This window comes from Coenobita brevimanus, chromosome 21, assembly GCF_032717465.1.
Source record: "Coenobita brevimanus isolate Jiangsu-jjx chromosome 21, ASM3271746v2, whole genome shotgun sequence".
Lineage (NCBI taxonomy): Eukaryota > Metazoa > Arthropoda > Malacostraca > Decapoda > Coenobitidae > Coenobita > Coenobita brevimanus.
In genome coordinates, this window is record NC_136974.1 from 3,410,600 (window position 1) to 3,430,337 (window position 19,738).

A 19,738-nucleotide genomic window follows, 5' to 3' on the forward strand; every position below is an offset into this window, starting at 1 on the left:
ACCGTATTCGGCCGGGATTCGGCCAGAATCGGGCGCAAACTGCCCGAATTCGGCCTTTCTGTCTGCTGTCTGTTTGATGTCGCCGACAGTATACCGACGAAATAGAATGCAAACCGAACGCAAACAGAATGCGCACAGACGCCAACCCGAAACTCTTATTTTGAAAATTAACAGTCATTTTTTCGGTGCGACATCGGTATAGCATCGACGATGCATCGGCGATGCATGAACGATGCATCGCCGATGCTGTACCAAGGGCATCTCGAATGCATACCGAACTTCCCACGCCCACCCAGGGGTGTATATATATGCGCGTACCAAAAAGCCCATCACACTCCCAGTTCCAACAGAGCAACAATGGACATCACAGCAGTCATCCCCAGCGAAGTCAACAAGCAAGCCGTGGCCCTGTGGAGCAAAGCACAGACTGACTCCCTGCTCTGCGTCAAGTATCTGACCTACCTGTCTGGCTCTCCTGCGACAGGCAGGAATCTTGGAAATGGGGGTTGGAGTCCTCTGGGAACAGGTCTTCGGATGCCGCCTCCATTCTGCTGTAGATCCTGTAGTGCGCCCGTTCTCCTAGCTCTGGAAAGTGTGACTGGGATGCTTTGGCCTTTTATATATGCCTCGGTGGGCGGTGTTCAAAATTCTGTATACATTCTTGGGACAATCGGTATAATTTTGGTATGTATTCTGTCCATATTCGCCGATTCATCGCCGACATCGTACCGATTTATAACGGTCATTTTGTCGGCGATGCATCGGCGAATGCATACTGAATGCTTGGAATGCATACCGAAGGATTACCGAATGCGACCCGAGGGGGCCCCGAGGAAGTGAGTTCGGGCAGGTCACACCGAATATTTCATGTTTGATGAAATATTCGGTGACTTGCCCGAACCCATTTCGAACACCCCGAAACGATCCCGAAGTGCGCCGAATAGCCCAGAATTGACCACCGAACTTTTCCCGAAGCCTATTCGGCATGCATTCGGCTTCTCTTTCGGCGATGTGTGAACGGGGTCTTACCCTTGTAAGGTAACCTCAGGGGCGTTGTCTGAATGGAGGGGATGCGGTAGGTCGAAGTAGGGGAACACGTCAGTGATGAGAGCCTCAGCGACTGCGGTAGCAGAGTGAGACAGCGGGGCAGGTGACTAACAATGTTGAGTATGTATCAACAGAGGTAACTTCAAATCAAAATGCTCTTAGATGGGAGAGGGCCCATGACATCTAGGGCCAGCAGCTGCCAGGGTCGGGTGCCTGGTGGGTCCCAAGGTCAGGCCCGACAAGCTTCTATCGTTTGGTGACAGCTGAGGTGCGCAGATGCCTCTGAAGGTTTGAAGCATCTTGTTCTGTCAGAGGAGGAGCCCATTTCCGTGCTGTAAATGGGTCAGGATGTCCTCACCCTTCTCCGGGTCGTTGACAATATGGCAAGAAGGGGTATAGAGGTGGTCTCCTATCCTCACCAGCTTGCTGAAGATACGGTTGGGCATCCACGTCAGTTTTTGGTTAGTCTCCCATTGTCACATCAGGGTGCTCTGTGGTGCATGGTGTCCAGTTTTCTGCTTCTTGAGGAGAGTTAAGAATCCTAAATAAAGCATTAGTGTTGGTGTGGAGTTTCCCGGGGCATTATGAAATGTCAAAATTGAACTCGTTTCACTCCAAACACCATCATACTAAGAAAGCGTCGGTAGTATCAGACCACTGCAGAGAGTAGTGGTCCGTAATAAATGGTGAGTGAGGTACCCAAGGCCAGGGGATAGGATCTGAACCAGCTCCCGTACAAGCAACAAGGGATGTTGCCTGACTTGCATTATTATAGATACTTTTATAGCAAATATTCAGGTGAAGTTGCATCCATTCTGCCACCTCTCCGCACTTCTTCCCGTGCTACTCATACATGTGGTAATGCTCATGACTGTACTGCCATATGCCAGAACTATCAGAATTCTTTATTCCCTGAACTGAATCTAACTCGCTTCCCCCCAAACTTCAACCTACAACAGTTCGTCCAACAGATTTCATTTTACGAATGGAGGTTACCTGTAATCTTGGATTGCTTTTTTCATTCCCGTTCATTAAAAAAGGAAAATAAAAATCTCTTCAGTGTATCCGATGTGGAGAGGATGAACAGAGACTAACAAGGAGTGTGACGTGGAGCGGGAGGCCAAGATGAGATAGTAGGATGGAGGGGAGGTACGAGAGGGGCGAGCCAGGGGCAGGACAGAGAAAAGGCAGGGGCCTGGGCGACAAGGAAAAGATTTGCTTGTGGCCATCCCTTGTGGGATGAAAGGATCTGGCAATAGATAAATATCCCAGCGAGTGTGTACAAGGTAAACTTTTGGTTACGAGGGGTTCCCCCAGAAAGCTGGCCAGTAAAGAATATAAACTATCATTATGTTAACCTTGACAGTATAGTATGTTTTTTTCTTGTCGCCACCAAACTATTTTATTCATCTTACGAAAGTACTCAAGTTGTGAATGGATTAAATGCCTCAAACTTCCCCAGTTCCAAGTCCATGACAAAGTTTCCACAGAGTAAGACAAGATACTGTAAAACATGAGGTCAAGACCCTAAAATGCAATACTAATAAATCTATGAGAGATGTTAGTAAGATACCAATAATCAATGGCTTCTACTTTATTGAGGAATATGCCTATCTTGTCTACTCGTCCTCTCCGCTGCCATCATCAGCCTTGCTTCCACCCTTACGCATGTTCTTCCTCTTCACACGGCCATATCGTCCACCACCGAAGGGACTCTTGAGGGAGAAGTCGATATGTTTCTGGGAATCGAGGCGCACGATGAACGAGGGAACATTAACCACCTGTTTGCGCACTCTGGGATAAGAACGAAGTCAATTAGAAATAATCTAAATGCTGCCCTTAAGTTCTGCAAGAATTATAATAGTAATTAATATATGACAAAACATCGAGAAATTTTTAGCTCCAAGGAGTTCAGAGGCAATCATCATCTAGCTAGAACTAGCGTACTAGCATAATTTGGAGGAAAATAAACAAACCTCTCAAACTGTAATGATGGCAATCTACTACATTTTCACTATGGTAGTCCACCTCCTCAGCAATTGCTACTATCAAAGTGAATTACCTTAAATTGATCCATCCATCATCCAATCCTACGTTACCCCATGAGAAGCGTAGGAGCCCGGGGCTAGGCAAGTTGGTCCTGGCATTTAAAATGAGTGACCAGCCTCACTCAGCCCTAAGTGGCATTACGTGAGCAATAAAGCCAAACCATACCTTGGATATACACCTTCACCAGCTCAATCCGATTGGAGTGCTGTTATTACCCACTAAACCATGTATCTATCTATAGCCCGACGCCCTGATCCCGCAAAGGGTGGCCGCAGACAAAACGCCTCCAAGTCGCTCTGTCACCCACCATTTGACTACCCTCCCCCCAACTCACCCCCCCCCTCCCTCATATACCTCTCAACTCCATCCCTCCACCTCACCTACATACACCCTCTTTGTCAGTCTTTCATTCTCCATTCTCTTCACATGTCCAAACCACCATAGTGTATTTCTCCTGATCTTCTCAACCACATCCACATCCACCCCACAACGCTCCTTCACTTCTTCATTCGTCAACCTGTCCCTCCACATGCTCCTCTCAAGTAACTCATTTCCACTGCTCTCACTCTTGACTTGTTCCCCTCCTGCAAGGTCCACGCCTCACTTTCATACGTCAGGGTAGGGATCACAATACTATCATGCAGTGACTTCTTAACTTCCATACTCACCTCCCTATTTCTCATCACTGCTTTCAGTGTACCATCAACCTTCCTTCCCTGCTGTACCCTTTCATGCACTTCATCCCCCAGTGTTCCATCCTTACTCATCATACTACCCCAAGTACTTGAATACACTCACATTCTCCATATCCTCACCATCCAACCTCACTGCACACTCTGTGACTTCATTCCTCTCAAACACCATAACTTTACTTTTGTTTACATTAACTTTCAGATTCCTCCTCCTACACACAGTCCAAAATTCATTCACCAAACCTTGCAACTCCCATTCATCTTCACTCAACAATACTGTATCATCAGCAAACAGCAACACCGGAATCTTCCAAATCTCACCCTCATTCATTAGAGCCACCCCCACATCCACTGCCCTACCCTGCACCTCCTTTACAACCCCATCCATGTATATATTAAACAGCCATGGAGACTTCACACAATCCTGTTTCAGTCCCACATTGAGATCAAAGAACTCACTCAGCTCACCATCCACTCGCACCGTAGCCCTAGCTCCCTCATACATACTCTTCACAGCACTCAGCAATTTCCCATCCACTCCATATATTCTTAATACCTTCCACATACCTTGCCTATCTATTCTGTCATAAGCTTTCTCCAAGTCCATGAAGGCAGCATACACTTTCCTTCCCTTCTCTAGATACTTCTCCACTAAACATCTTAGAACAAATATCTGATCTACACACCCTTTTCCCTTCCTAAATCCCCCTTGTTCTTCTCCAACCACCAGGTGCCAAAAATTTGGTTATACGGTTACCATCCAGCGTAGTAAATGGTTTCCTGGTGTACAGGAAACCATTTGGCTTGTCACTCAGTGTAGAGTCACCCACAGGCAGTAGGAAGAGGAAAGAATGAGGGAAAGACAGAAGAGGGCGCATAAAGTCACTCACAGGCAAAAGAAAGAGGAAAGTATGAAGGAAAGAAAGACAGAAGAGGATGGATGGAAAAATGGATAGAGGAGAGGAAAGGGCAGACACTCAAGAGCAGCACTACATCGAGTGAGTGGATGGTGAGCACCCCCACCTACCACATAAATGAAATAATTGATATCCCAATCCTTCCTTCCCAACTAAAGATTTTGGTGGGCAGTACAGGGTAGAGAGAAGTAACTATGAACTGGAGGGTTCAGATCAGATTTAAAGAAGTTAAATATCTGGGAGCTATATTGTATAAATATGGTCAAAATGAAGTACAGTATAAGATAATATCAAAGAAGAGTAACTGAGGACTAAAACTGAGTTAGGATCCGGAATAGAACAAGTGGGAGAACTGCCGACATCAAATCCAGTAAAATTTGTCACACAACTGTTCACTCATCACCCAAGCCTTCAGGATCCTGGCTTGACCTATGAATCCTATCCATAAGCACATGCTAATTATTCTTTACTGCAATATGTGATGTGCAATACATACTGGTACTCTACATTCCTAACTAGGTGATTACTGGTAAGTTGACAAGCCTATTTGGTGTCCCCTACATTAAAAAACTTATGCTTGAGTAGGTGGGTGACAAAATCACAAGGTTGGAAAAAAAAAAAAAAAAAAAAAAAAAAAAGCACACGTTTGCCCTGCACCAATGCGTTCCTCCTTTACCCCTGCACAACTGTTGACTCCATACACAGGGTTTATCCGCCCCTGTGTGGAGTACATCTCTCATGTGTGGGGAGGTTCCCCACATACAGCTCCTCTCAATAGGGTGCAGTCAAGGGCTTTTCGTCTCATTAACTCTCTTCCTCTTACTGACTCCCTTCAACCTCTGTCTCTTCGCCGCACTGTTGCATCTTTATCTCTATTCTATTGTTACTTCAATGATCACTGCTCCTCTGAACTGTCTGCATGTATTCCTCCACCTCTACGATGGGTGCATAGCACCTGTCTAGCAGCAAACTCTCATCCCTTTTCTGTCCAACTCTCTAATGCAAGAGTTAACCGTTACTCCCTGTCCTTCATTTATGCAACAGGCCAACTCTGGAACTGTCTCCCTCTGTCTGTATTTCCTGCTTCCTATGATCTCCAGTCTTTCAAACGCAGTGTGTCTGGGCATCTAGAAATGATCGGATCTTGAATTTGGTTCTCCCTTGTATTTTGTTTTTCTGTTGGAGGGAACAGTTATTGCGGGCTCGTGGCCTTTGGTTCCTTCTTCCTCACAAAAAGGTATACAATTCCTTTTATTTGCCTGGGTATGCCTCCAAATAATTTGCAGACCTAAAACTGTTTTTGTCAAAACAATAATTTTGACAAAAACAAACCTCCCAGTACTCCTATTACAGAAACTGCAATTATGAATGTGGCAGAACAAATAATCAAACTGAACATGAGTGGATACTACTATCAAGACATCCTGCAACAATATGATCAGCATACCCATTCCAAGTCTTAGTCTCTTGTACCCCTCAAACTAAGCAACATCCTTTTTTTACTTTTTTGTTGTTACCAAATGTTTTATTCAACTTAATAATGGCCTCACATACTGAAGGTGTTTATCAATGCTGCATCTAGCCCCTGTGGTGTGAAAAACCGTATCTTAAGCTGAATAAAACCATCAGAGGCAGCAAAATGGAAGACATAGCTAGGCTCAGTGGATTAAGAGGGGAGTGTAATGCATAATACACAATATTCATCATCAGTTAATGTTTACACAATGTCTAATAGCTTATAAACTGTACAACTAATTATTGTGTGCGTTTTGTAGCAACAAAGAGCGTAAGATTCCATATACAATATCTCCTCTCTTTTTGTTTACAGTCTTGGACAAATTACTGTACACATATATGCCTACTATTGTGTGGTAACATACATGGGCATGACCCAGCTCACCAAGTTTGACTCCCAGATGGGGCTGCAGTCAAACACTGATCTCATCCCAGCATACGTTAAGGCACTGCCACAATATACAGGGTCAAGTGGCCTGAAGAACTAAGTGGCAAGGAGTTGATTTTATATGAATTTTCAATTATAGCATTGCTGGGGTATACCCAGTCAAGTGGCTATAATGAGTGTTGTTATCACTTGTAATTCATTTCAATTATAGCATTGCTGGGGTATACCCAGTCAATTGGCTATAATAAGTGTTGTTATCACCTGTAAAAGAAGTAAATACTAAGAGAAAACTGCATATGCACAGAACTTCACAAGCAAAACTTATACTGTATTAATACGAACACTCACAATCTATGAAAGCTTACCAATGAAGGGTATTAATTTCACCCAATGGCATGGACATGAAATAATATAAGTTAGCTACTATATTAATACAAACATTCACAGTCTATGAAAGTTTATCAATGTGAATATTATTTTCACCCAATGGCAAGGACATGAAACAATATGATAAGTTACTGTCTTTTTCAAACACTCCTATTTTAAATGCGCACATAATTTACATCTAACCTAATTTGCTAATCCTAAAAATATAATCAATTGGCCACACCCACCTGATGTGTCCCTGCTTGATGAGAACACGTGCATGGTGAATTGATTTAGCCAAACCCAGCTTGAATACTTGAGTCTGCAAACGCCTTTCGAGGAAGTCTTCAGGCTTGAGACCCAGCACATAATCAAGCTTCATGCGCCCCTCTTCCAGAACTCCAGTGCGCACTAAACGTCTAAGAAGGGCATTACCTGGAACAATAATATATGGCCATGTAAACTATTTCATTTTACAAATCCTTAAAAAACATTCATTATATCTCTCAGATGATTGTATCCTCAATTACATTAGGGCAAGATGTGTCAGAAAATAAATACATCATGTTCGTTAAGTGGCTCAATAATTATACTTGTACAGTATCAACCGCACAGTTGATTCTACAGTAACATCTCCCACATACATGCTAAAGCAATAAACCACATCTCACCCTGGAAAAGCCTGCGAGCATCCTTCTCATCGAGGGTTAGCAACTCACGGGCTGCCTTACGAATCTTGGCCAGAAACATCTTCACAATCCAGAGTTCACGTTTATTACGCAGCCCATACTCACCCACCAGCTGAAACAGGATGAAAATGGCTATAGTAAAGAACTTTGAATGCAAAATCTGTCGAATTATACAAGATACCTACGGTATGCAGTGCACTGTGCAGCTACAACAAAAAATGCATACTAATCTGCAACATTCCAACATTACGAAGCTATCCTGTCATTCTCCATCTTTCCACAATCGCATACATCCCTTTTCAGTTTCAACTGCAGGCACCCTAATGACCTTTTCTTATAACTGTAATCCAAGTATTGAAATATTCAACAATATACATTACATCAATATCCACTCCAGTCAACATTTCAGCCCCCTAACAGCGGGACCTAATTACTGACTAGTTCCTCATAATTTTCCATCCTCTGTGTCACATTATCATGGATTTGTACTTTTCTGGTCCAGAATTGTTAAGTCAGGCACACCTGGTTTCAAAATTGAAATCTTAAAAATCTGTACATCCATGTGGGTTGCTACAGCTCAAGGGTGGCCTGGCTGATGCACACAGAGACATATGAGGAAAAACCTTGGCCCTTGCATCCAGTACTATTCTCATCCAGTATAGTCCGGGGGGGGGATTACTGTAGTATGGATTTGTTGAACTAGTATGGAGCTGTCACGCAAAGTGGGCCAAATCGGAGGAGTTCTTCCCTAGTACTGAAGTGCTGTGTCCAGTACTACTACCCATGCATGCGTAGGAAGATGGGCAACACCAAGGAATGTTTCCCTAGTACTGCTGTACCAGTCCAGTACGCCTTCCTCGTGACTTGTGCCAATCAAATTGCAGTATTGCACTTCCCTCTGCTGATGACGACGACAATGTGTGACTATGAGTTACTTATGAGGGAGGTTGAGGCAGAGAGGCCTCCTCAGGATCCTGAAGGCCCTCCTGCAGGGAGTCAGTAGGACCTCTTACAGCCTCAGAAACCCCTCCCCCTTCCCCCCCCCAAGCCCATCACCATTCACCTTAAAGGTTGGTAAAATCTTAGTTGCATCAAAATGTAGCTAAGTTGAAGGGGGGGGGGGGGGCTCTTTCAAGGCTTGTCTGACATTATTCATTTTTCCCATAAGGTCTGTTGTTTGTCCAGTACAGATTTAGTCCAGTATGGTAGTACTGTCCGACGAAAATACCATACTGGATGCGAGGGTACTGTACTTACAATAGTTTAATTGTGATGAAAGGTATCTACAACATGAAAATAAACAAATGGTTAATGTATCTAGGTAGAAATTTTCTTGACCAAATATATTTTTTCTTCTACTGTTGAATTTTCCCAAAGTTATGTAAATAATCAGTCATTCTGATGCTGAAATAATTCTCATCATTATTAAACTGTTGGGGGAAAGTCATGAGAAAAGAAAGGGAGGGGGAACAAGGACAGTTGTGACGGATAAGCAAAAGCAATATCGTAAACAAAATAACTAACTGTGCATATTGTCCCAGGTTATTTAAGAAATAAGTAGAGTACTATGGTGTGTGAAAGCAAGTTTGCTTAAGAAAAGAAAACTGTATCGTCATATTCATATCCCAAAAAAACAACAGTAATACCAGGGCTGTCTCTCAACAGCTGTAGCGCCACGGAACGAGATGAAGCTTTCGAGAGCGAAAGTGTGGGGGGTGAAGGGGGGATTAAGGGGAGGTTGTTGTGGCCTCCATTGGTTGGAACTATTTGAAGACGTGGGTCTCTCTGACAACTTCTGACAGCTGTAAATGGTTTGGATCACAGCTGTGTAAAGGATATCAATTCTAAATACCAGGGTATTTTTCTGTGTAATTTGGGAGTGAACAGATTTTGAATACCAACAAGTAATAAATGAAAAGATCTGTTACATTACCCTCTTCATTTCAATAATAATGTTTCGCTTAATGAAAGTAAAGGCTATGCGTATCTAAAGAGTACACACTGAGGGTTTGTCTTCAGTCATTGCCGAGAAAATCATACTTCCGTGAAGCACCTCCTAACCTCCGCACAGTCATCATGTCTTCCAAAGTCATGTTGTTCCACTGTAGTCTTGCACTACAGGGTCCATTTTGTCTTCAAAATCGGAGGAAATCATCGGAGGAAGTTGCTGTGACGAAGGCAGGATTTGTCATGGTTCTTCGATACGACTTACGTAGTGGTTAAATATTTCCAAAGTATTTAGGAAATATACATTTACAATTGTATGTTGCACACAAATATTCATGTAACTTGTTAATATCACTGTCAATAATGCTCAAATATACTGTACATAACTACTTTGGTATGCTGATGCTGTATGCTGATTAGTTGGTGTTGACTGCAGAGAATGAAAGGGAGGCAGAGGAAAGATTTAGGAAGTGGAGAGATGGTATGGGGCACAAAGGCTTAAGGGTAAATGCAGATAAAACAAAAGTAATGATATCTAGGGTTGGTGGCAGTAGTGTCAAAGATGAGGGAGAGTGGCCATGTGCAGTTTGCCACAAGGGCATGGGAAGTAATTCCATCTTGTGCGGTGTTTATGATAAATGGGTGCACAAGAGACGTAGTGGTATCAGAGGCAGACTGCGAGATAATGCTGATTTTATGTGTATGGCGTGTCGGGGAGAGCAGGTGGAGATTGTCAGGCGTGAAAGGATTGAATTTGCTGGTGAATCTCTTGTGTGTGTGGAAGAGTTTTGTTATTTGGGAAACATGTTGTGTGCTGGAGGTGGGGCTGGAGCTAGCTCTGAGGCTAGGGTGAGAAGTGGTTGGAAGAAATTCAGGGAGCTGTTGCCTCTCCTGACACTGAGAGGACTCTCCCTACGGCTAAGGGATCTTTGTATGCAGCATGTGTTAGGAGCGTAATGCTGTATGGAAATGAGACCTGGGCAGTATAGAAGGAGGATATTCGCCGGCTCAGACGTACAGAACTGACAATGATTAGGTAGATGTGTAGTGCGTCCCTGTGTACAAGGTCTGGGGGGGCTGGGTTTACGATGGAAGAATTGAGAGGTAGGATGGGACTGGAGTGTATTGCTGTTGTGATGAGGAGAGGTAGATTGAGATGGTTTGGGCATGTGGAGAGGATGGGGGATGATAATTGGATGAGGAATGTTGTAAGTGTTAATATTGGGGGTGGGGTTATGAGGGGTAGACCGAGAAAGACATGGGACGAAGTCATTAAGTGTGACCTCAGGGTTAAGGGACTAAACAGGGAGGCTGCAACAGATTGTGCAGCATGGAGAGCCGCCATTAGGTGACCAAGGCCGATGCATGCAAGCTTGTTGGAGCCTTTAAAAACGAAACGAAATGATTGTATTCAACAAGAAGGATATCTAGAGTAAAAGCGAATTCATGCGCCAAGTATTTGGTGGTTTCTCTTGCTACCACCACTACCCCAGGACCACTCTGTGGCACTAAGGTCTGTTGAAATGCAGCCCTGGTATATTTTTGACCAACGACCAAATGGCAGGGTAAGGTTTTCCTGGAGGCAACAGTACTTCTCCACCTCATCCTCAGTCCTCTCCTTTATCTTATTTATATACATTCTCCAATCTCTCATTCTCTTCACATATTATTTATATACATTCTCCAATCTCTCATTCTCTTCACACAATCAAATCGTGATGAAGAGTAGTTGCCATTCCCCTGTGTCATTAAAGGGACTGGTTAAAGGCCCAGGCAGTATATCACATTGATGAAAATCCACGTGTCAACTGCAAGACAATGTAATGCATATGAAGTAAGTTAATTATCTTAAACCCACTTCCAAATTAAACTCTAATAGCTACATAACAGGCTTAGAAGCACATGCGGGGGAGTGAAATGAAAATTACTTGACGCATCAACCAAACTCACCTTCAGCTCCTGATCAAGACGAGGCTTCTCAAAGGGCCTCCTGGGAGTGGAGTACCGCTTGCTCTGCACCAGCTGAACTCTATGGTTCACCATCTGTTGAAATCCAACAATATATTTAAGCACTCCAGTTGATCTGAGATACTGTACTAGTATATGCACTGTATTAAGCTAAGTATGAATAAGAATAAAATTACAGCCAATTCAATCTCATCTGAGAAGAAAAGAGCCTTAGGCTTTTGACAGCTAGCAGCTGAATGGTTGTCCGAGTGCATTCATTAGCAAAGATGTATTTTTAAAAACTTTTATTTACTGGGTATAAGGATTACAGTAAGTTTTTAATAATAAGATTGCTTTATATATATATATATATATAATAATTTTATAAACATATAGCTATATATAGACAGATACAGATACATGTTAATATCTCTGAAAAAAGTAAATAAATAAATAAATAAAACAAAAAAATAATAATAATAATGTAAGCCTATGGCCTGTTGTTTTTTTCAGACAAGTTTGGTATAAAGATTTACCAAATTTACTAACTTAACAGGTGGATAATAACCCCATCAATATGATGATGATGTATTCAACATGGATGATTCTAACAAAGACATAATAGCTTTCTCATGCCAATTACAAAAAGATGAAATTGTGAGGTCTAAATACCGGTAAGTGTCTCATGGTGGCTTATGTTTGGTTCGTTAAAGGCAATGCATTTTTCTTTTTCTTGGTGGTGCACTGTGGTCAGTAGCAATATGCTTTAGTTCTATACCTGGAGTAAGGCAGACAGGAAAAGTGCTGTGGATTTTGTATTAGTTAATAAAAACATGTATTGCTGGTATAGGGGGATGAATATAGATGAGGACAAAAAAAAAAAATATAGATTCACAGGACCACAGGCTAATAGTAGGAAGATTCCCAGTGGAAACGGAGAACATACATTATAACAGTAAGGGAAAGATGTGGGAAGGGACTTCGTATTATAGTACAGAGGAAGGAGATATAAGAAGATTTACTGAAAAAGTTGAGGTCAACCTGAAGGAAGAAGGGGTAGTGGACATCCAAAGAATGAATGAAATCCTAAAAAATTTGGCAGATGTAATCCTAAAAAAGAAATACACAAGAGTCTGGGATGGGGAAAGAATTACCCAGGAACCAATGTGGAGAAAAAAAAATTAAATAAAAAAAAAAATAATAATAATAATAATAATAATAAAAAAATAAAATAAAGTGCTGGGTCTTGTGCATGGGTCAATAACAGAACATGAGGAGAAAGTACCAGAGATCAGAAAAAGATAGTAAAAAGGTGAGGACTCATTATGAAGGAAATAAAATGGAGGATGAGAAGGCTAATTCTGAAAAGGCATATATGTATATGATAAAACAAAGATGGAAGAAGTATGGAATAAGGAAAGAAAACAGCTACAAGAAGAAGGAAAGAGAGCTAAAGAAAGGCAGTAAAAAGAATGTGGATGTTGAGTGCACATGGATATAGGGGGAAAAATAGAAAAGGAAATCATACCAATGGAGAAAGTAGAATAACAGAGGAAGATGTAAAGGATTGTTTGAATAAAGAAGAGAAAGGCAACAGGCCAAGGTAATACTAAACCAGGATGGTACAAAGCATTAAAGAAAAGTACAAGGGATAACACTTTTAACATGGTGAGTGCAAGGGGATTAAAAAAAAAAAAAGAAAAGAAAAAAAAAAAAGCATTGACAAATCAAATTACAATAATAATGATGGAAAAAGACAATATACTGTATATAGAAAAACATTTAATAAATAGTAGTCATGGGAACAAAAACTGGTTTCACAAAGGGAGGAAAAACTGAAGATGACCTGTTTATTTTGCAGTACTGTGTTGAGCACAGCTACAGGATGAAAAAGCCTTTGGCAGTAACATCGGCGGACTTCAGTAAAACATGCGACTCAGTAAATAAGAAACTGATTGAAATAATGATAAAATATAAAACTGACCTAAGAATAACAGTAGTAAAACTGTACAGTGGAGATGGAACAATAATAAATTTAGAAGCAAAACAAGCAGAAATGGAAATAAGTGGAATAAAGAAGGGGTGTACGGGATCCATAACAATGCTGAAGCTAATAACATACGTTATGATTTCCAGTAAGCCAGGAAACCATTTACAAAGCTGATTGGTAACCATATAACTAACCCATATGTGTTCCTTACATGTCAACAAGTTGGTTTGAGGAGGGTTAGTGCCCCTCCTCGTAAAACTACTATGGCAACTCAAAAGACACACGACCACCCGTTACAGGATTGTGGTGTCTGGCTATAGATGGACAGATCATGGATAATGATGGAACTGGAAGAGACAGGGGAAGATAAAAAATGAGCATCTGAGAGTAGCAACCATATTTTTCACAGATGATGGACTGATTACGGCAGAAATGACCCTAACAGCCGAGGAAAATATTTAGCTACTGAGAAAATAGGAAGGGAGTTGACATGAAGACTGATTAGGAAAAATGCAGCATTATAATCTTTGATATGAAAGACCAACCAGAGAGAAAAAAAAAAAAAAAAAACTATACATGATACTCTCAGCTATTGAGAAAAGTTGTCATAAGGCAGAGGCCAGGGAACAGGGGTAAATTACTCCAAACGGGGTAAATCTAATAATTTGGGGAGTAATACATGCCGTATGAGACGTACGGTAATGCATCCAGGATACGGTATTACCAATATTTCACATAAATGATGTATGTTTTAGTGAACAAGATGTAATACCATGTATAATGTACCACATTTATTGCCTAGCCGCCACACTACTGACAGACGTGTACACATTTTTTCTTTCTTTCTTTTTTTTTTTTTGTCTGGTGGTTATTTCATTTTACTCAAATTTTTGAGTAATACCCCCCAAAGTTCCCTGACCCTTGTCATAAGGTATCAGCAGTCAAAACATGATGGAAAAGTATAATTTTCCCGATCCGTTTTGTATGGCACAAATGTTGTATCATTCAGTGAGGTTGAGGAAAGCATTAAAAAAGGGTAGAAAACACAGTATATACGGGAATATTATGTGCACCAAGATATACAGCAAACTGTCCTTGGAAAGGTGAAATAAGAAGCTCTGACATAAAGCAAGAGCAATAGTTGGGAAGCTCCAGCACATTACAGTAAACTCTCAATTATCCGTGACTGCAATATTCAGTCCAACAAAATATCTGGCACTGCCAGCTTGGCTCTATTAATGCAATATCCTGTGCTGAAACAGGACATAACCGACAAGTTCTATACAACATCCGGCATCGAGGTGTATCAATTGGCACGCAAACAGTAGCCAACCGGTGCTGTATTAGTGTATTACTGTATAATATCATTGATTTATTGTATTTCTGGTAGTTCTATGCAATATCCGGCATCTAGGTGTATCACCTGGCTCATGAACAGTAACCAACCAGTGCTGTATTAGTTTATTATTGTATTGTATCAATTTAATGTATTAAATGCTTAATTTTCATCTTTTACTCATGGGAAAGTTTTTGGGAAAGTCGTGACGGATAGTAATGCAATATCCGACAACATGACACTGAGCTTGTGGGGGATATTATGCAACAACCAGCGTCTCATTATACAGCATAGGGTTTGGCTGAATTACGCCGAATAAAAGAGATTACTGTAATGGCATCATGATGTGGTAAAATGTGTCACTGAAGGAAATATATAAATGGTGGATGAAAGCAGTAAATACCAACTCTAATGAAGTGTGTGTGGAATACACAGGATACTAAAGAATTAGTGGGGAGGGTGGGGGCGAAACAAACTATACTGGGAGAGGAAAAAGGGGATCTGGGAGGAAAATTGGTACCCTATTGCAAATGGCAATCATCAATAATAATTTTCAGAGCAAGAATAGGAAGTCTACCACTGAAAGAAAAGTAAAATGGATGGGAGGGGGAAATTGTGTAATGTTGGAAGAACGAGGATATTTAAATTTTTTTGTTAGAATGTGAGGCACTGGCTGAAAAGAGGAAGGCCTACAACTTTCAATGGCCATATATAGAGAATAAAAATAAAACTGTACAGATTTCCTCTTCAGTACTGACAGGATAAAGGAGAAGCAGGAGTTATACTCAATGTGGAGCGAATGGAGCAAAAGGCTGTGTTAGACCAAAACAACCAACTAAGAAACCTTTAAGACTATCTATTGGCTGATGCCCTAATCCCACAAAGGGTGGCTGCAGACAAAATGCCTCCAGGTCACAGTCACCCACCATTTGACTGCCCTCCCCCCAACTCTTTCCCCCCTCCCTTATATACCTCTCAACTCCATCCCTCCACCTCATCCTCAGTCTCCCCTTCCCTCCACTTCACCTACATACACTCTCTTATTCTTTCATTCTCCATTCTCTCCACATGTCCAAACCAACACAATGTAATTCTCCTAATTTTCTCAATCACATCCACATCCACCCCACAACGTTCTATCACTTCTTCATTCGTCAACCTGTCCCTCCATGTCATTCTACATGCTCCTCTCAAGTAACCTATAAGAAAATTTGTGCAAATAACAAAACAAGCTGAGGGGGCACCGTTGAAAAGGCAGTCTCCGCCAAGCAACTGAACTACCGTAGGTTTTTGTTGGTGCATTTGGGTTCAGATTTCAGCCAATCAGAGGGCACTATATAACTGACAACTAAGGTAAGGTTGGTGTATGGTCTCAAATCACACAGGTCTATGTTAAGTGGTGTCAGGGTAGGTTAATGCCTAAAATGGGCTTGTACTAAGGTGAAGGACACTGGACTGATGCCGTAGGCAATGGGAAAACTGTGGATGTAGTGTACCGTGACTTTAGTACACTACGACTTTAGGATTGAAAGAAAAAATCTCAAGTGGATAAGGAATTTCTTGTCATGAAGACAATGTGTCACAGAAAATGGCATCCTAAATGAGAGGAAAAATGTCAAGTGCTGTTCCTCAGGGATTTGTCCTCAGTCCTCTCCTTTCTATCCTGTACATTAATGATCTCCCAGGTGTTGTGAAACATATAAGTGTGGTTTACCTATGCGCTGATGACATCACTGTCTACAAGAAGACTCCTAAAAATTGCAAGAGGACCTAAGTGAACTTAAAAAAGATGGACTGAAATGTGGATACTGTACTTTCATCCTGAGAAGTGCATGTGTAAGAGGAGATCAGATGTCGAAGACATGGGTTACCACCTTCATACAGAAATATACAGGACAGATGTTGAAAAGATCATAGTGGTAGCAACTGATAAGAGACTGCCATTCTCTGACCGTGTGTGTATAAATAAATAAATAAATTAACATATACTGTATTATATATAAATTCAGTACACACACACACACACACACACAGTAAAACCTCGGTATAACGGACTTCAAGATCAGAATTTGTGGTTTACCAAACATCGCTCCAACTGGACGCATTATTGTGTCAAAGAAATGGGAAACAATGATTTAGCCAAACCTAACCAAATCCAACCTCACTTGTGTCTGACTGCCAGCTTTCAAATTTAAAAATGATCGTTATGAACGTTAAATATGGCCAGCTACCAGCAGACATCAGCAAAATCTTTATGCATTCCTCATTTATTGCTTTCAGAGGTGTTATAAAAATCACATTACTGTGGTAATTCAGGAATTATAACATGTAACCTGTGAAAAACTCATTACAACAGAAAATATGATATGCCACATCTATTGGTTTGAGTAATTCTTTACCAAACGAACATGGTTTTTCCACATTTTCTATTGAAATGAGTCTTTGGGAGGTTACTTATTATTCCTGGATTACCACAGCTACTGGGAATTTTTAAAAACAGCTTTGAAAGCTATAGACAAGGATTTAGTGCATAAATATTCTGCAGATGTCTACCAGTCCCCAGCCATACTTAAAATTCCTAACACATTTTAAAATTTGAAAGCTGGCTGTCAAATGTATGTGGGGTTTGGTTGGATTAGGTTAGGTTTGATTAAATTTAGTTTCCCATTGTTTTGACCAGAAGACACTAAGACAGCCAATCAGAGCAATGGTTAGTCAACGTGGCCAATTGGAGACTGTCAGTAAGCACTGTCACGGGTGACCTTGCTGCTCCCTTAAATACCTCCAAATAGATATATTTGGTCTTTTTTTCCAATCACTTCTTGCACTCACAGTGGAACAGTTAGTTATTTGTGTTGCTTCTAACAAAATTACTTGCCCTGAGATTTTGAATTTGTTATTGGTGAAATTGCCGTGCCCGTCTGGTATATTACCATAACAGACTATCAGGAAGAATGAAGAACTGATTTGGTAAGGCGCCTCTAATGCTTTAAAGCTATGCGTATGTTTACTCCCTAAAATAAGTAAAATTTGTTGTACATACGTTTTGCTGTCAAAATCAAGCAGGTACCTGCGGCATATTGTACTAAAAGTACTTCCCTTAAGAACTTGAGAAAACTGGTGGAATTGATGCGCCCGTGACCTAAGGATTTCCCGAAAAATGTCCAAGTAGTTAAGGAGTGGTAAAGTATTGGTAGTATTATCCTGTCCCATTAATCTACTACCAGTCACCTGGTCATTTTACCAAACAGTATCTATATTAAGGCTACAATTAATCGCAGGTATCCTGCATTATAAATCCAACACGCAGATTCCATACACAACATCTGATATTCGCTTACAGCACCACTTCAAAGAAAGATTTTAAACCTGGCCGCCGAGGCTACATCGACAACTGGGCGGCATGACACCTTTACCCCCAAAATAACATCCATGAATATCATGAACAATCTACCAAAATGCAATAATTCCTTATATTGTTTTCATTGTTTAAGCCTTATTATTCACAAATACCTTGATGATATGCAGAAGCTAACAAACTGGTACAGGAATTGGTGAATAGAACAGCGTCACTAAGCAACACGTCCTCTCGCCTCCCCCTGCTGTAGTGAAAGAAGAAAATGCAGAAACTTCCGAAAGACTCTGACAGATGTACCAGATCCCCGTATCAGCTACCCGCCAACCCGCCCAAACTTTGTCAGAAAAGTAGCCCAATGTATTATAGTTTGTTTCAATGCTGTTCATCTGTTCTTTTTACTGTATATCAGAATAATCCGCAATATTGTTCGTAATATCATAATCTGTTTATCATTTCCACGAGTACCAGATCCTCAAGTGAGCACCCTGTGGCGATCCGTCAGTGTGTCCGCATTTTTCAGTCTTCTTTTAGTTCTGGGAATGATAGCCTATAATGAAAGGCACTGAATCGGACAGCTATATCATAAGACCCTTCGTAATACGATGCATCCTAAACAGAACTCCAAGCCAGCCGATAATACAAAGGTATTAACTGTTATGCTGGTGGTCTTTGGATCGACTTCTCGCGTCAAAGACCCCAGCGACTGATCGGGGTCCTCTTTTTAGACCGGAAGTAGAACACTTACAAAGGAACAAGGCATAAAAACTCGTCAGGACACTTTAACACATTTATTGCCTTCGATCAGTTTCCTTTCAATATACATACAGAGGTACAATGGATATGATTGGGATAAAATGACAAGGGACTTAATATTACCATAACAGATCATGGGCACAGTCTTTACACCTGAGTTAGCGTGGGGGTGAATAGCAGAGTTGTGGTGACGTTCACTTATACAATTTACTTCACTGGACTATTGTTAGTAAGTTAATCCCCGAGTCGGACACTTAAGATATCGCTCTGTTTCTAGGGAACTTAGTACTCTAATAACACAGTAGGCTACATAGCATGATCTTTACATCTGAGTCACTATATGGCGAATAACACAGAGCTGTGGCGACACTGGTTTACATACTTTATATCACTGGACTGTTGGTAGTGAGTTAGTCTCGGAGTCACACACTCTAGGTATAACTCGATCCGTTTCTAGAGAACTTAGTTATAGGCACAATACTCAGGGTTGACTGGAGTAGCGACCTTTGTGGGTTTTATTTCTGTCCCACTGCCCTGTATCACTGGAGGTCACTGTCACTACTAAGTCTTTTCACACGACCCTGGGAGTTAGGGCGTCGTCACTGCATCATTTGGCCTGGGTTTACCTGAGGCGACGCCCGGGAGTAGTAGGGAGGCCTTCCAGAGAGTCCTCCTGCAGGAGGCACTGGATCACTCACGGGGGCGTCGTGACCCGGGTGCGTGTCTGGTCTGGGGCGCAGGGAG

General features: G+C 41.5%; 1 protein-coding gene across 1 annotated transcript; it reads right to left on the reverse strand.

Annotated features, from left to right (window-relative positions):
* Positions 1-2,623: 2,623 nt before the first annotated feature.
* Positions 2,624-18,522, reverse strand: RpS9 (ribosomal protein S9). Its single transcript, XM_080266635.1, has 5 exons — positions 18,397-18,522; positions 11,561-11,653; positions 7,646-7,775; positions 7,223-7,409; positions 2,624-2,841 (listed from the first exon to the last, which is right to left on the reverse strand). The coding sequence occupies exons 2-5, from the start codon at positions 11,651-11,653 to the stop codon at positions 2,667-2,669; spliced, it is 585 nt and encodes a 194-aa protein (XP_080122761.1). The 5' UTR covers positions 18,397-18,522; the 3' UTR covers positions 2,624-2,666.
* Positions 18,523-19,738: the final 1,216 nt, after the last annotated feature.